Below are 19,198 nucleotides of genomic sequence, written 5' to 3' on the forward strand. Positions count from 1 at the left end.
TACTCCAACCAAGGACTATTTGTGGAGATGACCTGGAACCCCTGCACAGGTGTAGCCCATGGCAGTTCAGTGTCCAAGTGGGTTCCATAGTAATGGGAAGAGGGACTGCCTCTGACATAATCTGATTAGCCTGCTCTTTGATCACTTCCCCCTGGGGGGGGAGCAGCCTTACCAGGCCACAGTAGAGGACAATGCAGCCACTTTTGATGAGAACTGATAGACTAAGATCAGAAAGGAGAGGAGAACCTCCCCTATCAGTGGACTTGGGGAGTGGCATGCATGCAGAAAGGGGAGGGAGGGTGGGATCAGCAGGGGAGGAGGGAGGGGCTTATGGGGGGATACAAAATGAATAAAGTGTAATTAATAAAAAATAAATAAAAGATTATAATAAAAAAAAAGAAAGCAGCCCTCAAGATTTACCTGCACCTTCTTTCTTGAAAATTACTTAAAAATCCAATTCAAAACAAAGAAACCAAGGAAATTTTCTCATAGATAAAAATTCCTAATTCATTTCTTAGAAGCAGAAATATTTCTTCATTTTTAGAAAAGATTCCTCTGTATTGCTATCGTCCCAGAATCAATGATTCAATAAGCCTTCATCTGACATGCTGATAAGTTCTTTGAAACTTTTTGTCATGTTAAAGAGGCTCCCTATGGCACAGACAATATAATTGTTTTTTCCTTATATGTTGATGTACACACTTTGTGCCTGAGAGGGTTAGTTCTGCTCACAAAGGAAGCACGGAATGTCATTGTCAGAATCATTCACAGATATGATTAGAATGAAAAGGTGCTCAATATTTTGGGTTGGTGAATAAATTGAATCCATCTGCTAATATTTCACTATTGCTTACCAATCACTATTGCTTCACCATCATTTCTGCTCTTCAGATGCCTAAAGGAAGTACTTATCTGTCTACTTGTGAGACAGTAAAACTCTTAATGACATGCACCACCATACCTTACACCATAATCAAACTCTAGATTTTGAGGTGGTGGAGAGAGTCTATACTGTTTATATTTTGGCTCAAGATTGCATACAATAAGTCATACCTTTTTCTAGGCAGCTTTCAGTTTTTAGAAGGATACATATGTCTTATAGGTAGGGGGCTTTAAAATCAAATTCAGATAGCAATCATGTTTCTTAGAGTTTGGACAAGGGATGATTGAGAGCAAAAGATAGAAAATTGTCCAGGTTCAAAACAATGGGTTGAGCAAATGCAGTGGAGATGGCGCTTCCCCTTGAATAATTTACCTATGTAAATAACCTAGTGTATCTTCTGAATAAGTGGATAATGCTTTTGAGTAGGGGAAGGGATTTCAAATTTTCCATAGAGATTTATCCTTACAGTACAAGCATCTCTTCAACATGGTTGAATAGGCTCCTGCAAAGTCTTCTATCCTAGTACTAGAAAATCATGTAGAGTAAGTGGAGCACACCTCAACATTGACATGTGCAGAAGAATAGTCAACCAGAAGCAGATAGTGACTGGAGAGAATAGAAATTGATTTGGATTGTGTGGGTCTCCGGGCACTTCAGTCCCTAAACTCACACTGTGTTTACCATATCCAAATTATGGTGGAATTAATAGTAACAAAATGTCAGATGCACCATTCTACCGACTTTTATATATTCTGAAAGACATATTTTGGCTAAAATAGTGAAAGTGGGTAGATGTCATACATTTATTTGGCTAACAACATCATCTAAGAAGTGGCTCAAGGTTTATAGATTTGACCAAATAATCTAAGAATTACAAAGGATGGGGAAAGAGCTCATTTAGTGTCATGTTCAGATAACTAGTATATCATGTTTTGTCCAATTCTGAGTATACATAGAGTTCCCTTGTCTGCTTTAGTACTCTCTACTTCCTTTTCTGCCTCCTCCCCAAAACTTTCACTGGCTACAGTGGTTAAAACCTTCTAGTCTTTAGTTCCTACTCTCACACACTTTACAGCTACATTCACCAAACATGAAAAATAAGCCTGCTTTTATATTTAAAGTCAACATGAGATTGGAGGTTGGATATTTCAGTGGTCAATTTGGTGAGTCTCAAGCATCTGAAAATGACAGAAGGAATAAACATTGTAGAGGTCACTCCAGTTACCAGGCTTACTCATGCTAACCCGAAACTCTGCAGTGTGGTTCTGAGATGCTGCAGAAGTTGGGGAGTTGTTGCTTAATTATTTAATATCACTGAAAACTGTAAACAGTAATAATTTGTGCTATTCTCCTTACTAGTTTTTTAAACCACTGCTAACTGGTTCTCATGCTTCCTCCACCAGAATATAAGTATGAGGACTTTTAACAGCATCTCAGAACCACAGAAACCTGGAGGTTCACACATACTGTCTTCCTCAGTCACTTTCTGCCTTGTTTTCTGAGACAGTCAGTCATCGAACCTAGGCTTACCAGTTTGACTAATGTATAGTACTTTCATAGCATATGTGAGGTTCTCAGAGACATCCACAGTACTGTTTGAATGACATAAAAATACCCAAAACCCACCTGCTCCTACCTTCCCCCTTATAATTAATACAGTGTTTGATTACATGTCCTTAATGTCCAGCTGTAATCATTACTTGTACTTTTCTTTCTAGGGGAGAGGTTTTTTTTGTTGTTGTTGTTGTTTTGTTTTTAATTTTTAAGCACCACAGATTGAGATACTTAATTTACTTAGGGTCATTTGCTGAGAGAACTACGTTGCTTAAGAGCCAAGGTCATCTGAACATTTTCATTGCAATTGATTTCTAAAGAACTCAAGGCCAAACCACACCACTCAGAAAAACTAGTTTCTCCCTCTCCAAATGTAGCACCATGTAAACAGGACTGAATTCCTCTTCTCATCAGCAATAACAAGCTACCCAGAAGCTTTGATAAAATGCAACTCTTTCTGTAAACACAGCATCTAAAAATAATCTCAGATCCCCTCAAACTTCTTGGTAAAGCTAACACCTTGTGAATTAACTTCATGAAAGTACATTATGTAACTTTTGTCCACTATAGAAAAAAGAATATATGACAGTAAAATTCAAAGAAACACCCATACACTAGGGAAAAGTTCTTGATGTCAACTATTACATTCTGCTGATTTGTCCTAAGTCATAACTTGAACACTAAGAGGTTGCAATTCAGCGCTTCTTCTCTTTCTCATCTTGAAAATCTCCCTGTGGTTAGTACCATATTTTACTTTACTTGAAAACCAAGATCGGCTAATAAAAGCACCACCAGTGCCAGCTGCCATTATTATGAGGTGTGAAGTATTCCTTCTGTAAGCTATAGCTAGTGAGAATATTTTTGTTTAGCAAGGTGATCGTAAAATTAGTCAAGCAAACCATAGCGAAGTATCTGAGTAATGTATCTATAAATAATACAGTGGAAGGAAGCACACAAGCAGGACATCCTTATTATAGTCTTGTGTCTTAAAAAAAGAAATGGGCCATATCTGCCATGGAAGGTGAGTGTGGAGAGAAGGCAGCTCCCAAGGGAAAAACAAAAACAAACAAACAAACAAAAACAAAAAAAAAAAAAAAAACAGAGAAGGTATCTGCAGGGAAGTTTAAGGATGGGAGTGCTCTCTCCATGAGATGTGGAGAGGACCATAGGAATGCATGCAGCTCCTGGAGGCCAGGCTGGCACTGTGAAGTTGCCTCTGTTTGTCCTGCAGGAGTAGCACAAGCTACTGAAGCACAAGCAGTAGCACTGAAAGGTGCTCACAGGTTTGTGTCCATGTCAGCTCTTTTCTGAAAGTGAAATCACTGAATAATTCAGATTTCTCATCAGCCAGAAAGCAACAGTCGAATTGTACACCCTGTGGGCTCTCACTGTGTTTATGTTCTCCTCATTTTTATCAAAAGATGCCCTAGACAACACTCTGTTAATTAATTTATTTATTGCTTATGTCAGACGACATCATTTTCTAGTCTGGAGAGCTTCTTTTAACTTCTGACAAATTGGTCTAGCATCTGTTCTCTCCCTCTCACTCACTCTCTCTCTCTGTCTATGGAGATATGTGTGTGTGTGTCTGTGCTTTTTTTGGGGGGTGTCGGTGTGCAGCTATGCATACACATATATGTGCATGTATGTGTAGGCCCAAAGTCAATGCCAAGTTTCTTGCTCAGTTGTTTCCTTCCTTACTCTTTCGAGACAGGGCCTCTTATTGAACTTAATTATAGCATACTGTTTGGCTATACTGTCTGCCTATAAAGCTCCGGGGATCTTACTGCCTCTTCATCATGGGTAAGATTACAGATGCATGCCACCATGCCCAACCTTTACATGAGTCCTGGGGATGAAAACCCAGCTCCTTATAGTGGCATAGCAAGCACTAAACTGAGAAATCCATATCCCTAGTTCCTAAAATGTCATAAAAATATTAAAAAAATAATAAATAATAAAATAATATAAGAGATATGTGATATTTTGAAGTTTTTTCTTATCTTTTTTTTCTGTATTTGACTCTAAGTTGGAACACTTAAATGATGTAAAATAAAATGATAGGATAGGTTCCATGCTAAAGTCTATTCTCTACTAATTATTTGGCTCAAACCTTTCGAGTACTACATTGGAACATAAACATAAACTCTTCTCATTTTACAAGGGAGGTAGTTGACAATGACAAGTGTTAAATGTCTTTTTCAAGTTATATAGACAGCAAACAGAAACTTAACAGGCTCTTGAGAAGCTTTGGCACTTTTAAAATAAAGTTTCCCCTTAAAAGTTAAGCTATACACTGGAAGATACAGGATAGCATCTATGCAGAGCTACACTGTGCCTGGAACAATGCTGATGTGAAAGGAAGAATATGTCACATGAAAAGCTGATACGCTGAGTAACGAATAAGGAAAAGCAAGTGTATGGAGATGATTGGGCATGAGGATCTAAACAAAAGCATTGCTCACAATGGGTGTTTGAAATAATGGCAGCTCATTCTCAAGTAAAAACATCAAACAGAAAACAGTGGGATGGGATGAGTTGCATATCCCTGTATTCCCATACTCTTACTGGCAAAGTAGATCAGAATCTCTACTCTTCTGGTTTGAATGAAAATGGTTCACATAGGTTCATGTGTTTGAAAACTGGATCCCCACCTGTTTAGAAAGCTTGTGTGATGTTTAGGAGGTAAAGACTATCTGTAGGAAGTGGATCACAGAGGTGAGCCCTTGATTTTTGATGGTGAAGCCCACTTCCTGTCACTTTCTCATTCCTGTGTTTGCAATATGTCCAGCTGATCTCCAGAGTCTGCTGTCAGGCACGCCCTGCCTGCTGTCATGTCTTCACTGCCTTGATGGAATGCATCACCTTGAACTGTAGGCCAGAACTTTCCCCCTTATCCAACTTTCATCAGATATTTTATCACAACAAGTAGGAATGGACCTAATACAAAGCACATGTTATCAGTAGGATTTCAATTCAGTGTTTGCTTTTATGAATTAAACAGTAAAGGTATAGACTGCACTATTCATTGGAATGATTTATGACAAAAGATGTGCTCTCTTTTAAACTGAAGTGAGTGCAGCCATTAGTGATGCTTACGATTTTGTAATGTGGTTATTGAAACTAGAACTATTTTTTAATGTATGCGATTTTAGTAAATTTAAATCAGATTGACATCCAAATATCCTTAATCTAATCCTATGTCTAATTCAGAGCTAGACATTTTGTGTAGTCGGGAAGCAGAGAACCATGAATGCATATGTTTATTTTACTTTTTTCTTTTTATTCAGTCCTGGTTCCAAGTCCACAGAGAGTGCCACCCATATCAAGTAACTCTTTACGGGATTTTTGAGGCTTTTTCATGAACCTGGGGCCATGACCATACACATACACATAGTTTAAATGAGTTCCATTCCCAGCATCCACTACAGAAGACTCACAACTGCTTGTAACTTTAGCTTCAATGGATGGATCCAAAGTGCCCCCAGCCCATATGCACATACACATAAATGAAAAATAAAGTCCTTTGGAGCTTTTTATAATTTTGTTTTTCAACATATTTCTGAGAAACGTTTTCCTCTTTTCTCTGTTCTTATTTTTAATAACTGAGATCATAGGATGACACTGGACATGCTATGCATGGGAATTCAACCTGAGAATGTTGAGCCACTAGAAGTGCAAAAGGAGATTAGGACTAGACTTTGACTGTTCGAGTTTAGTTTATGCTGAATTTCCTAGAAAATTGCTGCTTGTAGCTGGAAAGAAGAAATGCCTCAACCAAGCATTGCAAATTGTGTTGAAATGTTTGATCCTCAGCTGGGAGAGACTTTATCTAGACTATATGGTCTGGAGCCCCTTTCCCCACAATGTCTAGATGAACTTACCTGTCTTTCTGTTCTATCTTAAAAGGGGTATTTCTTTGCTCTTATTTCTGCTTCTCTTGTTAACAGTTGTGATATATTGTAGGGAATGCTGGTAAGCTCTGATCCTAGATGCTCTCTGCTTTGAAGGAGTGGACTTGAAAAGTCCTGAGCAGTGCACAGATTATCAACTTACATATTTAGAGGAAAGAAGTGCTCCTCAGTGGTTGTCATCTTCCAGTGAAGCAAATGCATCTTGTCTGTATCTGAGGTTCCATCTTGAGGCCTATCGTTCTTATCCTCAGTCTGTTTTAGCATCACTGATGAGGTCTCAGGCTCATTTAACTGCCATCACATGCCCATTATCTGAGAATTTTACCAGCAACAACCCACAGTTGGGACTCTTTGCTCTTAACCAGACCTGGGAAATTAAGGAGAGTGACTTCTGACACTTTCTCTTTTTATTTCTTAATTCTTTAATGGCTGCATCTGCTGTAATTACAACACATTTCAATTATCATGAAAACCCAACCATGGGGGTAAAACAGGATTATGATAATTGGTAGACTAGAGAAGCACAGAAATGGGTTTCAAAAGCTTTAGTGAAAAAGCTATCTGACCAAAACAAATCAATGCAGTTGGCTGCTAATTAAAGGGAACAGACAAAGGGAGGCAACCTCACTGATTTCTAATGTATGAGCATCATTAAACAGCCTACAGTAATCAGCTTGCCTTTTGAAGACTATTGAAATGTTTTGGTCTTCAGTCTCTAAGAAAAGCATATGGAAATTAAAACTGACCTTTAACTGAATGGAGAAGGAATATGAATTCTTAAAAGGGGGATCATAAAGTACACATATACACAGATGAATTTATAGAGCCATGCTCTGGGTTTGGAGAGCTGCTTAGAAGTTAAGAGCATTTACAGATCTTGTAGGGGACCCATGTTTGGCTCCTAGCATTCATGTTAAGCAGCTCATAACTGTAACTTCTACATCAGGGATCCAACACCCTTTTCTAGCCATCTCAGGAATCCACACTTTCATGTGTATGTTCAGAGACACATACACATAGTTTAAAAAAGGAGTAAGTTTTGTAGATCATCAATCATCTGGATTTTTGGTAAGAGCCTTATCAACAGTGGTCTTGCCCATCTGGTCTCTAAAGAGAATTGGGTAAAGGGAGTTAATAATAAGAATCTATTTTGTTATGCTTCTATAGAAACACAGTGAGTGTGTTTGTTGTGATTTATTCTTTTACAAATGACTTTGTTTGGATGGGTTCAAATTGAGGAATGGGCTCCATATTAACTATTTTATAGGATATAATAACTGTTTTATAGGATAGACACCTTGGCAAATATTTAACCACTGTGCTTATTTCCTTAGACAGAGGACCTCATTATGTTAATGTTTACAAGTAACTTTTAAAATTATCACAGATCGATAGAGGACAACAATGAATGATGGTCATTAGAATTGCATTAGCAGATAGGCTTGATGCCAAAGAAGCACAGGCCTCACCCATTTGGTTTTACTTCTAGAAGTCAAAGAAGGATGATGAGTGGACACAAATGCCTGCTATATACTAAGTGAAAAAGGGAGACCCCACTAAGCCTTAGGATTTTTATTTAAAGGGAGACTCCACTCTACAGTGTGTGTTTGCTATGGGAATTGATCCCTGTCAATAACCCCAGATTTCATCTGGCAGGTCCACTGAAATGCTGGCTGTCATACAGTTTCAATGTCCTCTTGTTCAAGCGCTATACCATCTTGCCTTTTCTTAGTTTGTTCCAGTTGGTTCCATCTTTAGGCCTAGACCATTTCCTACATGGATGTGTTTCTCTTTACTATTGTCTGATAAGAGAATAAAAATGCATGTATATGTCTGGAAATATTGCTCAGTGTATAAAGCTCTTGCCACACAATGTTTAGGATTCCCTGAATCATTTAATTGCCTGGTGGATATGACAGATCACCTGTGTTGCTGGCCTGTGGGTAGCAGAGGCAGGAGATCCTTGGAGAAAGATGCCTAGCTAGAACAGCAGAATCAGCCAGATCTGGGTTCAATTGAGAGATCCTAACTCAGTAAATAAAGTTGTGAGAAAAGAAAGAAAATATCAGAGGTGAACCTCTGTCCTTTATATGCATGCACATTTACATACTCATGACCTCAAGCACACACAGCAAAAACCCCTACATATACCACATACATATAAACATATACCGTACGTATACCACATACATATATATATACACACAAACATAATATAGTACTGTGTAAAGATGCTGCAGCCCATAACTTTCTGTCTATACAAAACACTTGCCTTTCAGTATGCTGCCACTGGTCACCCTGGAGTTGTCTTAATTCATGTAAGTACATTCTACAGTACTTATTCCATGCCACAAGGAGACATTCCTGTCAGAGTTCCTGTTGTGAGACAACATATGACTTCCAGACCAAATATAAGACACAGTGAGTGGAGCAGGCATCTGTAAGTGTTAAACTACCTTGAACCTTACCCTAGAAGGCATGAGGTCCTAGGTTTAATTCTCAGTAGCATAATAAAACATTCAAAACCTGTTTCTGGTCTCACACTTAGCCACTGTTCAAATGTAAGAATTCTGTTTCTTCTAGGTCTTATTCCCTCTACATAACACAAGTGACCATAGCAGTAAAACCACACATTTACTCTGCGAATTATATGCACAACACATGAATGTGAGTGTGTGGGTGTCTGTGCCTATGTGATTGCATGTGGCAGTCACAGAAAGTCATGAGTGTCTTTCTGTATCACTCTGTGCCTCATTGCTTCGACACAGGGCCTCTAACTGAACCAGAAGCTTGGTGTTAGGCAAATCTGGCTGTATAAGCGGATGTAGATCAACTTGTCTCTGCCCCTCAGTGCTGGGGTTACGGGCAAGGTCAGGCATGCTTGGCTTTTTACATGGTGCTAGAAATGTGAACTCAAGTCTTTGCAAGTGATCTTTCCTACTGAACACCAAATCTACATTGTGTTTCACTTAGTAGCACGCTATCCATTGGGAAACTTCCTTTTACCCTTACATTCAGATGCACCTCTTCAGTTTAGTTACCTCAACTAAATGGTATGCTACCATTTCTTCATCCCAAAATGATAGGGTATAGTTTTATGTTAGCTTTTATTTATTTTTACATTTTAAAATCCTAATCCTTTCTAATAATGTTCAGGTACTTTGGTACACAGACATAAATATGTCTGAACCATTTTTTCAAGAAGTAGACTTGAAAAAAGAAAAACAAACCATCGTGTTTTGAAAATGCAGCCATGCTGATAGCACTTCACTAACGTATTAAAGGAGCAGAAGCAAATGAAATAGCAAAAGACTCCAGGGCTTCTGGCTGTATCAAGGGAATTTGTCCTGAGCTTTCACAAGTTAGATGACAGGTATTTCCCCAGTGGCTGTTGTATTGAAGGGCAAGTCTGCTAGTAGCCTAAGAAAATAGATTATGCCTTTGGTATGGTATTTTGTCTCTACTTGTACCTCTTTGCTTCCTGGATGCCCTGATAAGAGTGCTCTGCCACACTCTCTCACCATGATGGACAGAAACCTTGATGGACAGAAATACAAATATATTTTCCTCCTTTAGGTATTTATCTGAAGTATTTTGTCATAGTGACAAAAAGATAACACATGTGGCCTGGTTTAAGATTGTGCAGCACCAGTGGGAAAGGCAGAGATACCCCTTGTTATTAGGTTGTTATTAGGTTATTAGGTTGAAAACAGGATTCAGGATCAAAATCAGAGAGAAAAGAAAGAACAAAAAAGAAAATGAAAGGAAAAGTAGGGACTGAAAGAGATGGTTCAGCAGTTAAGACTTCATAGGCTCTTCCTAGAACCTCTTTGGAGACCACACAAATTTCTATAATTATGGTGCCAAGGACCCAACACCCTATTATGGCTTCCTTCACTGTCAACTACACTCATTTTACATACTCATACATGGATACACATATACACAATTAAAGATAAAATTAAATCATTACATAAGTGGGAAATGGATACAGAAATTTTGGTACATCTACACAATGAAATATTACTCAGCAATTAAAAACAAAACAAAACAAGGAAATCATGAAATTTGCAGGTAAATGGTGGGATCTGGAAAAGATCATCCTGAGTGAGGTATCCCAGAAGCAGAAAGACACACAGGGTATATACTCATGCATAAGTGGATATTAGACATGTAACATAGGATCAACATACTAAAATTTGTACACCCAAGCTAATCAGGAGGAGGACTCTGACACATATTTTGAGGAAGAGTCTGTCCAGTTGAAACAGGAGCATGCCAGTATAGAATAGAATAACTATTTTAGCCAAAACCAGCAAGCACTTTTTGCCCCCATATTCCTAGCCCTGGGGTCGCAGGCAAGTGCTGTCATGCCCAGGTTTTTTATATTAAGTCCTGGAGACGTAAGCTCATGCCTTCATGCTCATGTGACAAACACAGTACTTACTGAATCACTCACATATCTTAGAACTAAGAATCCAGAAAAGTAGAGAAATGAGAGGGCTAGAACTTTTGAGATTATGGGTCTGCAGGTATCATAAAGGTTTGTTGTTGTTGCAGGACCACAGGTGTTGTTCACATTAATGACAATCCCAGTGGGCAAATGACTTAATTAAACCACTACTCACAGCCCTATACATTGTGTGGTGGCTTCCTTTCTTACAAACTTATAACATCATGACACTAGGAAAAAAAGGAACTCATATTGCTGGTAGCCCAGTGACTGCCTGGAGGCTACTTGTCTCTACCCAACCCCCAGAGCTAAGGTTATAGACACACATGTCCATGTTTTACCTTTTTAACTCAGGTTCTCAAGCTTGCACAGTTAGTGATAGATCCATTTCCCTGACCCCAGAAAAAAAATCAATTGTGAGAAAACATTTTGAGTTATCCCAGTTTTCTTTTTACTGTTAATGATTTCCTTTCACTTCCATATCTAATGTTTTCTTTGAAAACTTTCTGTCATCTCCTTAAACTCTTCTGCACTGATTTTACACAGAGACAAGACATTTGGCAGTGTGTCTGCCATGCTCTATAAGTTATATTCCGACTGTGTCTGTGTCCCACTGTGTCTTAGCTTGTCTGGGCTCTTGGATAGTCATGAAAGTTGATATATTTATAATGAAAAACTGTTCACTGAGCAGACACATCTGTTCAGAACATTTACAACTGTGGTGGAGGGGCTGTTGTGCATGATATGTGTGGGTTCACCTTTTTCAGGTGAGTGAACATGTGGATGTCAGAGGTTGACACAGGACATCTTCCTTCATTGATTTTCACTTTGTATCCAGAGTCAGACTTCCCCACTTGACACTGAAAAGAGTGGATTTTGTTTTCTAGTTAGTCATTTTGCTCTGGGGATTTCTCTATCTCCTGGGTACAAGGATCACAAGTGGGCTGTCTTGCTTACCTGAAATATTGCACGGGTGCCAGGGATTTGATACCTATTAATCATACTCGTGCAGCCAGTGTGTTACCCATTGAGCCATCTCGCCAAACTCATATCATGACGATTTGAATTCACAGCCTCACACCTGAGATTGCACACACTGTGTTTGTTCACCTTCACAGCTCTTGTGACTTTCTCTTTCTGTGTTTCATTTTTCTAAAATAATCAGTTTGTGCCAAGCACATGGAAGAAAAGAAACAAAACAACAGTTAAATGAACTGATTAAAGAATCTAGGAAATCATACTCGCACAACTGCCTTTTTTAAGGAACCTAGGATACTTTCATAGAAAAAAGTTAAGATTCTGCTAGTTCAACATAACATACTTTCAAATCCAGTCAATATGAGCAACATATGTGCTTTCCTGGTGAATTCTTGGTTTATCTCAGACTGTAGCACACATTCCAGAAGTCCTCAGAATGTCTGGGAGTGAACACAGGCCTTGGGAACAACAGAAACTAAATGGACAGATACCCTCCAGTTTCCTGTGCTGCATGCTGCAGGTCGCCAGATCTTTTTTCTTGTCTTTTTTTTATTAGATGTTGGGATTTCATCTCTTTCATATTCTTAATAAGCATTAAATCATGACCATAACAGATTTTGGGATCTTGAATTCCATATTGTAAGCCACCAAAATCAGGCTCCTTGCAGTTTTCTGGCTATCATAACTAAAAGACAGAAAGGCATTGTTAACCTTTCTTTGCTATTCTTTCTGTTGTCAAAGCAATAAATGCTTTCTTGTGGCAGTTGATGGCTATGATGCTAAAGATGCTTGCTGTCAAGACTAACAACCCGAGTTCAAGTCCAGAGACCATCTCACCTCCACACATCCCATGTGGCAGGTGTTCCCTTCCACCACGTTTATACACACTAAATAATATTTATTATTTAGTGTGTATAAATGAAAAAAAAATTAAAAATAAACAGTTTGTTGGCAGCTAACAACAGGCATGTGATAACTGGGCCTCACTGAATTCGCATAGGGACAGATAGGGTGAGAGGGAATGAACTAGGAATCTTTAAAAAGCTGCGAGATTTTACAATGTAACGTTGTAATCCTCTGCATCTTGTGCCACAATAAACACACCATTCTATAGAATATTCTTACTCCCATTCAACTCTCTGTGCAATAGCATTTACGCTTTAACTCAAAGGTAGAATTCAGCTGTGCAATCTTCATTACCTAGCAGTTCAAGCACATCTGTGTGGTTTTCATATCATTTAACTCTCACATTTATATGACTTTAGAAGATTTGTTTCCCATTGCTGCTTGCAAAGTTTTTGCTTGTCTTTCTGTCTTGGCTTATTATTTATCTATCTATCTATCTATCTATCTATCTATCTATCTATCTATCTATCTATTTGCATTATCTCCCATCAGGTGTTTGCCAAACTACTGTGAACATGGAGGACGCTGCACTCAATCCTGGACTACCTTTTACTGCAACTGCAGTGACACTGGTTACACAGGAGCCACCTGTCATGACTGTGAGTATACATACTATGCGCCCACAGTGTGTGGGCACAACTCCAGGAAATCAGTGTGGGGCCCTGACTATTCAACATGGTGTGGGCACTGTTTATTCATTTAGCATGAATTATCCAATAGAATGTAATATCTCAAATGCTGAAGGAGGCAGGGAAAACACATGTACATAAGATATACCTTTTTGGAGTGTATGGGAATAGGGCAGAAAAAATGATGTTGGATATATGCTAAAGTGAAAGAGAGAATGGTTCTGTAAGTACATTGGGAGCTGTGGAACAAATGGCATTGTCTTGAGGGCTTCAGTTGTACTGTAACAACAAATAACTAATATATCACTGGTCCAAGAGACAAGTGATGTGATGTCTCTCTTAGTTACTTTCTTGTTGCTATGATAAAAAAAAAATGAAAAAACACTCTGAGCAAAGCAACTTAAGGAGAAAAGTTGGCTTGGGTTTATACTTCCATAATGGTACAGTCCACCATAAAAGAGGAAGACATGGCAACTGGTGCAGAAGACATGATAAATAAGAACAGAAATCCTGACAGATTCCTTGTGTCCACACTCAGGAAAACAGAGAATAAACAGAAAATGGCATAAAGCTGTACAGTTTCAAGTCCTGTCCCCCAGTGACCCATTTCCTCCAGTAAGGTTCCACTTCCTAAAAGTCCTGCAACCTTCTGAAATGGCACCAAAATCCAGGGAACAAGTGTTCAAACATGAACTTATAAGAGACACTTCACATTCAATCTACAATATGGCTATACCCCAATACCCCAGAGTCTCTCATACACTAGCAGACCTTCTTCCCCAATTGCCCTCATTATGGTACAGGTGTCTTCATCTGAATGTTGCTATGATTAAGGAAGGAAACATATGAAAGAAAGGCTGCGTTTTTTTTTTTTTTTTAAGGCTTCTATTAAAAAATGGTTGAGTATTGCTTCTTCTCACATTCCATTGGCCCAATACTGCCCTAGTGTCACCTCCAGTGGGAGGCAAAGAGCATTCAGATCATGAGAGATGAGATTTCAAAACCAGAATATTGGCCATAAATATTAATGACTACTTGTCAATGCTGGGCATTTGGGAAGCTTCAGATTGAAGGCCTTGGATAATCTTGTCCAAGTTATACAAGGAGAACAGAAAGAAAAAGTATTCTTAGAATAATGGAACAAGTGGATCCATGAGGTATAATGATATCCTCTGGAGAATCAGTCAAGAACCCCAGGAGCTAGAGTAGAACACGGACGATTAAAAAGAGTGATGAGATGGGGAAAGGGGTCTGGGATAGGACATGTGTAAAGGAGACATATCCATTTTCTTGCAGTTGGCATAATTCCAACCTTGTTCAAGACTGAAAATAATTTTATCGTATGTTTGAACTACATTTTCTTTATCTATTACTCTGTTGGCAGACCTCTAGAAAGGTGCCATGCTATTGTTATTATGAAAGGTTTTTTAAAAAATAGTAATGTGCAAGTGTTTATGTGATACCGACTTGTGATTCTTTGTGTAAATACCCAGGAGTTGTGTGCCTGAGTTATTGGGTAGGATTAATATTCCATTTTCAAGCCGTTCTTTCTCATTTGTGGATCTTAGATTGTCTTAGGTGCATCCAGTCATACATACAGGTGACATGACAGTAGAAAGGAACTGTTTGGGAAGGGGGTGATCTAATGATGGGAGGCATGAGAAGAGAAATGACATTTGGAAAAGAATCATCGAAGATACATGACATGGTCCACAAGATGTGGTTTCTTTTTGTGGTTTGTCTGCGGGTGTGTGTGTATGTGTGAGCGTATGTACTCATTTGTATTGGTTTGTGTGGAGGCCAGAGACTACTTCAGTTGTCAGTTTCCTCTCTCCTTAGTTTGCTCTGAGCTGAGGCCTCTCACCTAACCTGGAGTTCACTGTTTTTGCTACGCTGGCTGATTGGCAAGGATCCTAGGATCTGCCTGTGTACACCTAGCTATGGCATTTCAGGCACACAGCGCTCTTGCTTAGCTTTTCTGTGAGTACTCAGGACCGTACTCAGTCTCTCATGCTTGTGCATTACAAGCACTTTCAACTGAGCCATCTTCCCACTAGCATGAGTTGTATTTTTACATTAATACTCCTAAAAAATGACACTGTGTCAATGGGCATGGGTCATTTGAAAGATTTTACTCCATACCTCCAATTCTCCAAAAGCCTTAAGACAGTCTATGTCACAGTTCTTTTCTGTAGCTTTAGTTTCCTTTTCTGCCAGAATCACTTAATGGATAAAATTACTTACCATGCCTTTTGGCTAAACACTTGAATATTGAAATGCAGATTACCATTTGCATATCTGGGACTTGGAGAGTCCCAGATAAGTAGATTTTTTCTTTTTCTTTTTCTTTTTCTTTTTCTTTTTCTTTTTCTTTTTCTTTTTCTTTTTCTCTTTCTTTCTTTCTTTCTTTCTTTCTTTCTTTCTTTCTTTCTTTCTTTTTCAGATCTCTGGTACAACAGTAGAATGATTGTTCTCATAAAGCTGTCCTTTTTCGTTCACCATGTGCACTTTGAAGCATATCTGGTTTCAATAGCCACGTTTATTGATTTTTCCACATTGAGCTGGCTTGCTAAGTGACAGTACAGTTGTATACCAGCCTCTGTCTGCCTCCTGTGGAGTGGCTGTCCTTGATCTTCTTCACATCTGTCCAGTGACAGTCACACGTGCACATTCAGGATCTCTCCACCATGTCTCAAGCTCCTCTGATCTCTTCACAGTGTAGCTTGCTGACATCCTAACAAAAGTCTTTCAGGTAGTTTTTCAGCTTTACAAAAGGATGTCAGCTTTTTCTCTCAAGTCTGATGGAGTCCTGTTTGCTTTTGGCAGTCAATAAGTAGTTATTGATTGTGACTCCCAGACTTCACAGTCATCACAGAGAAGAGGGGCTTAGCTACTTCCTCTATAAGGAAACAGTCTTCTTCATCATATTTGGATGGTTGCATATAGATCTGACAAATAGATCTATTTCAATATATGTTTTTTTTTAAATCTTTATCTCAGGTTTAACACATTGATATTATTATATAGGTTTCTTATTAAGATTGCCATTTTTTGCCCTCATTTCCAATAGATGGTTCCCAACTTCAAGTAGATAAGGAGGAAAAGAAAGAAGCAGGAGGAACAAAATGAGGAGAGTAGGAACAGAGGAAAGATGAGGCAAAAGGAAAAGAAAGAGAAGGAGAATGGAAGGAGAGGGGAAAGAAGCAGAAAGAAGAAGAGTTCCAAGATAAAGGGAGAAAAGACAAGAAGAAATATGCAGAAGATAATAAATGTATGTTCATATTCCTATCTATCTCTCTCTCTCTCTCTCTCTCTGTGTGTGTGTGTGTGTGTGCGCGTGCATGCACAGGTAGGAAACTCAACATTGTATGATTTCTTGTAATCATATTTTGAGAGAGTTTTTTATCCGTGAACCTTAGGCACACTGATTCACCTTTACCTGCACGCCTGTAAGCTCCAGGGATCCTTAAGTTTCTTCCTCTCCAGTGTTACCTTCATAGACTCACACCCAACACCTGTTTTATACAGAGTACTGGAAATTGAAATTCAGATACTCATGCCTGTACAGCAGCCTCTTTGGTAACTAAATATCCCATCTTCCTATTCCCTCCAGCACTGACCTAATCCACAACACACAACAGATATTTGATCTTTTTAAGATGCAGAAAGAAAGAAGTGAGCTTGGGCTACTGCACATACCATGGTTCTCAGTTACTAGCCCAAGAGCATTGTTTCTGGTTAAGGAAGGATATTTTAGCACAATGAAGGCTTCCAAAGAGACATGAAGGATGAGAAGGAAAAGAGCAAGGAGAGATGAGTCAGGAGGATACTTTTACTCATTAGTAAAGGCTCTTGCTTGGTCAAGCATGATAACCTGAATTTGCCCTCCAGGACCCACATGAGAAAAGAGTTCTCCTCTTTCCTGATTCCCATAAGTTGTTCTCTGACCTCTGACTTACACACACACACACACACACACACACACACACACACACACACACACTAAGTAAATAAATAAATATAGATCATTAATTAATTAGTTTGTTTTTTTTAATATAGGGTTTATCTGTGTACCCCTGGCTATCCTGGAAGTTGCACTGTAGACCAGACCAGCCTCAAATTCACAACAATCCTCCTGCTTCTACCTATGACAGAAGAACAACCACACAAAGGCTGAATAGCTAGCTTGGAGCTTGGTCTTCACACAGTGCACAGAAGTTCCAACACCTGTAGCCTAGCACAAGGAAGTTGTTAATAAGGAAATGCTGGAAGTGTGGGCAGAGTGAGCAGTGGCTCTCCTGATTAGAAACATCCAGCTGTGAAGGGCAACTAGAGTAAAACCATAGGTTATTTTTACTTTAATGCTGGGAAGAGACTTGCTGGTATCTGTTTTGTTGTATTTTGTTCTTTTATGAGTCTCTTTTGGAAAGTACAGCTCTGATGATATTGTTGAGCTTGTCTTGAAGTTGGAGATTCTGTAAGCCTGAGATGCTGGATGTTCTTTGCAATTGTACAAGCAGGACAACTAGAGTGTGACCATAGGTTGTTTATCTTTAATGTTGGGAACAGACTTACTGATATTTGTTTGATTGTTGCTTGTTTCATTATCAGTCTTATTTAGAAAGTATGGTATTGTTGAGCTTGTCTTGATGTTGGAGTTTGAGTGAGCCTAAGATGCTGGATATTATTTGCAAGTGTACAAGCAGCAAGTTGTAGGATTCAGAGCATGTTAGGAAGAAAAGATTCTATGTGATTCATGACTCTAAAGCTGGATCTCACCCAGCTGGGGAAAAATTGCAAATAACACATGGGAGGGTCAGTCTCCTGTTCCTCAACTTGGAAGTGTTCTTTGATGAAGATGGTATTACTACATTTTTAGGTTTGGATTGATATGAGACCATATATCAAATGTGGGTCACCCAAGTCACAAGATATGTGTCACAGATCAAACTGTGTGAATTTTACATGATTCACCTTTCTTATCTGTGAGACATGATTAGTAGTAGGAGCTGCTGGTGCAATGAATAAAATGCCTGACAAGTGCATAGCTATGTTAACACTCTGAGTGGATAGGACAAATGTAGAATTGTCATTGGTTCAGCCTGGCACAGTCTTTGCCCAGAGACCTAACCACTGTGCTCAAGTAGCTGAAAAACTGCAGAGAGATCTAAGGGAAGTTTGGAATTGACTAGTGTATGGTTGCTGAAGTCCCTTGAATAGGTTAAATCAGTAGAGTGTTGGAGGTCAAAAGATAGATTCAGAAAGTTAAACATTTTTTTTTAAGTTAAACAAGTTCTTGTTGGGGGAGTACATATGTAAATATGCATATAGAGGCTAGAAATCTTCCAGTGTCACCTTCAGATGTGGTCCACCTAGTTTTGTGAGGCAGGTCTCTGATGGGGCTGAAACTAAAGTAGTCTAAGCTGCCTGGCCAATTACCTCAGGGATCTACTTGCATCTGCCTTCAAGAACTGGTATCATAAATACACAACATTACATCTAGATTTTTAAAATATGGGTTCTGAGCAAGGAAACTCCATTATTAACTGAACCATTGCCTAAGTCCTGGGAAGTGAACATTCTTAGAGAGAGAAGAGATACTTGTGGACGAAGGATATAGCTTCACTGTGAAAATCTGAATGTCAAGGCAGAGATCTATTATCCTAACACTCCTGTAGCAAAATTAGATGCAGAGATGAAGGAAATTTGCAGAAGCTCCTAGACCAGAAATATGCAGCCTGTAATAGACAGCATAAAGGCAGAAATACCTGTCTCTGCAAGGTCAAAGGTGAAAACTGACTCACCAAAGTATTATTCCAACCTCTAAATATGAGCAGTGGCATGTGTATCTGTGCATCTGCAGTACCTCCATCTCTTGATC

At 38.9% G+C, this 19,198-nt stretch overlaps 1 protein-coding gene across 2 annotated transcripts in view; it reads left to right on the top strand.

The window, feature by feature from the left end:
- The window catches only part of LOC129672165 (contactin-associated protein like 5-1-like), a 796,696-nt gene that overhangs the window by 475,907 nt on the left and 301,591 nt on the right, over nt 1-19,198 (top strand). For both annotated transcript variants that reach the window (XM_055601463.1, XM_055601471.1), the window contains exon 11: nt 13,181-13,287. In XM_055601463.1, coding sequence (XP_055457438.1) covers nt 13,181-13,287 — 107 coding nt within the window. The remainder of the gene's footprint in view (nt 1-13,180; nt 13,288-19,198) is intronic.

The sequence above is a fragment of the Psammomys obesus genome, unplaced genomic scaffold (assembly GCF_907164565.1).
Source record: "Psammomys obesus unplaced genomic scaffold, mPsaObe1.curated_primary_1811, whole genome shotgun sequence".
Lineage (NCBI taxonomy): Eukaryota > Metazoa > Chordata > Mammalia > Rodentia > Muridae > Psammomys > Psammomys obesus.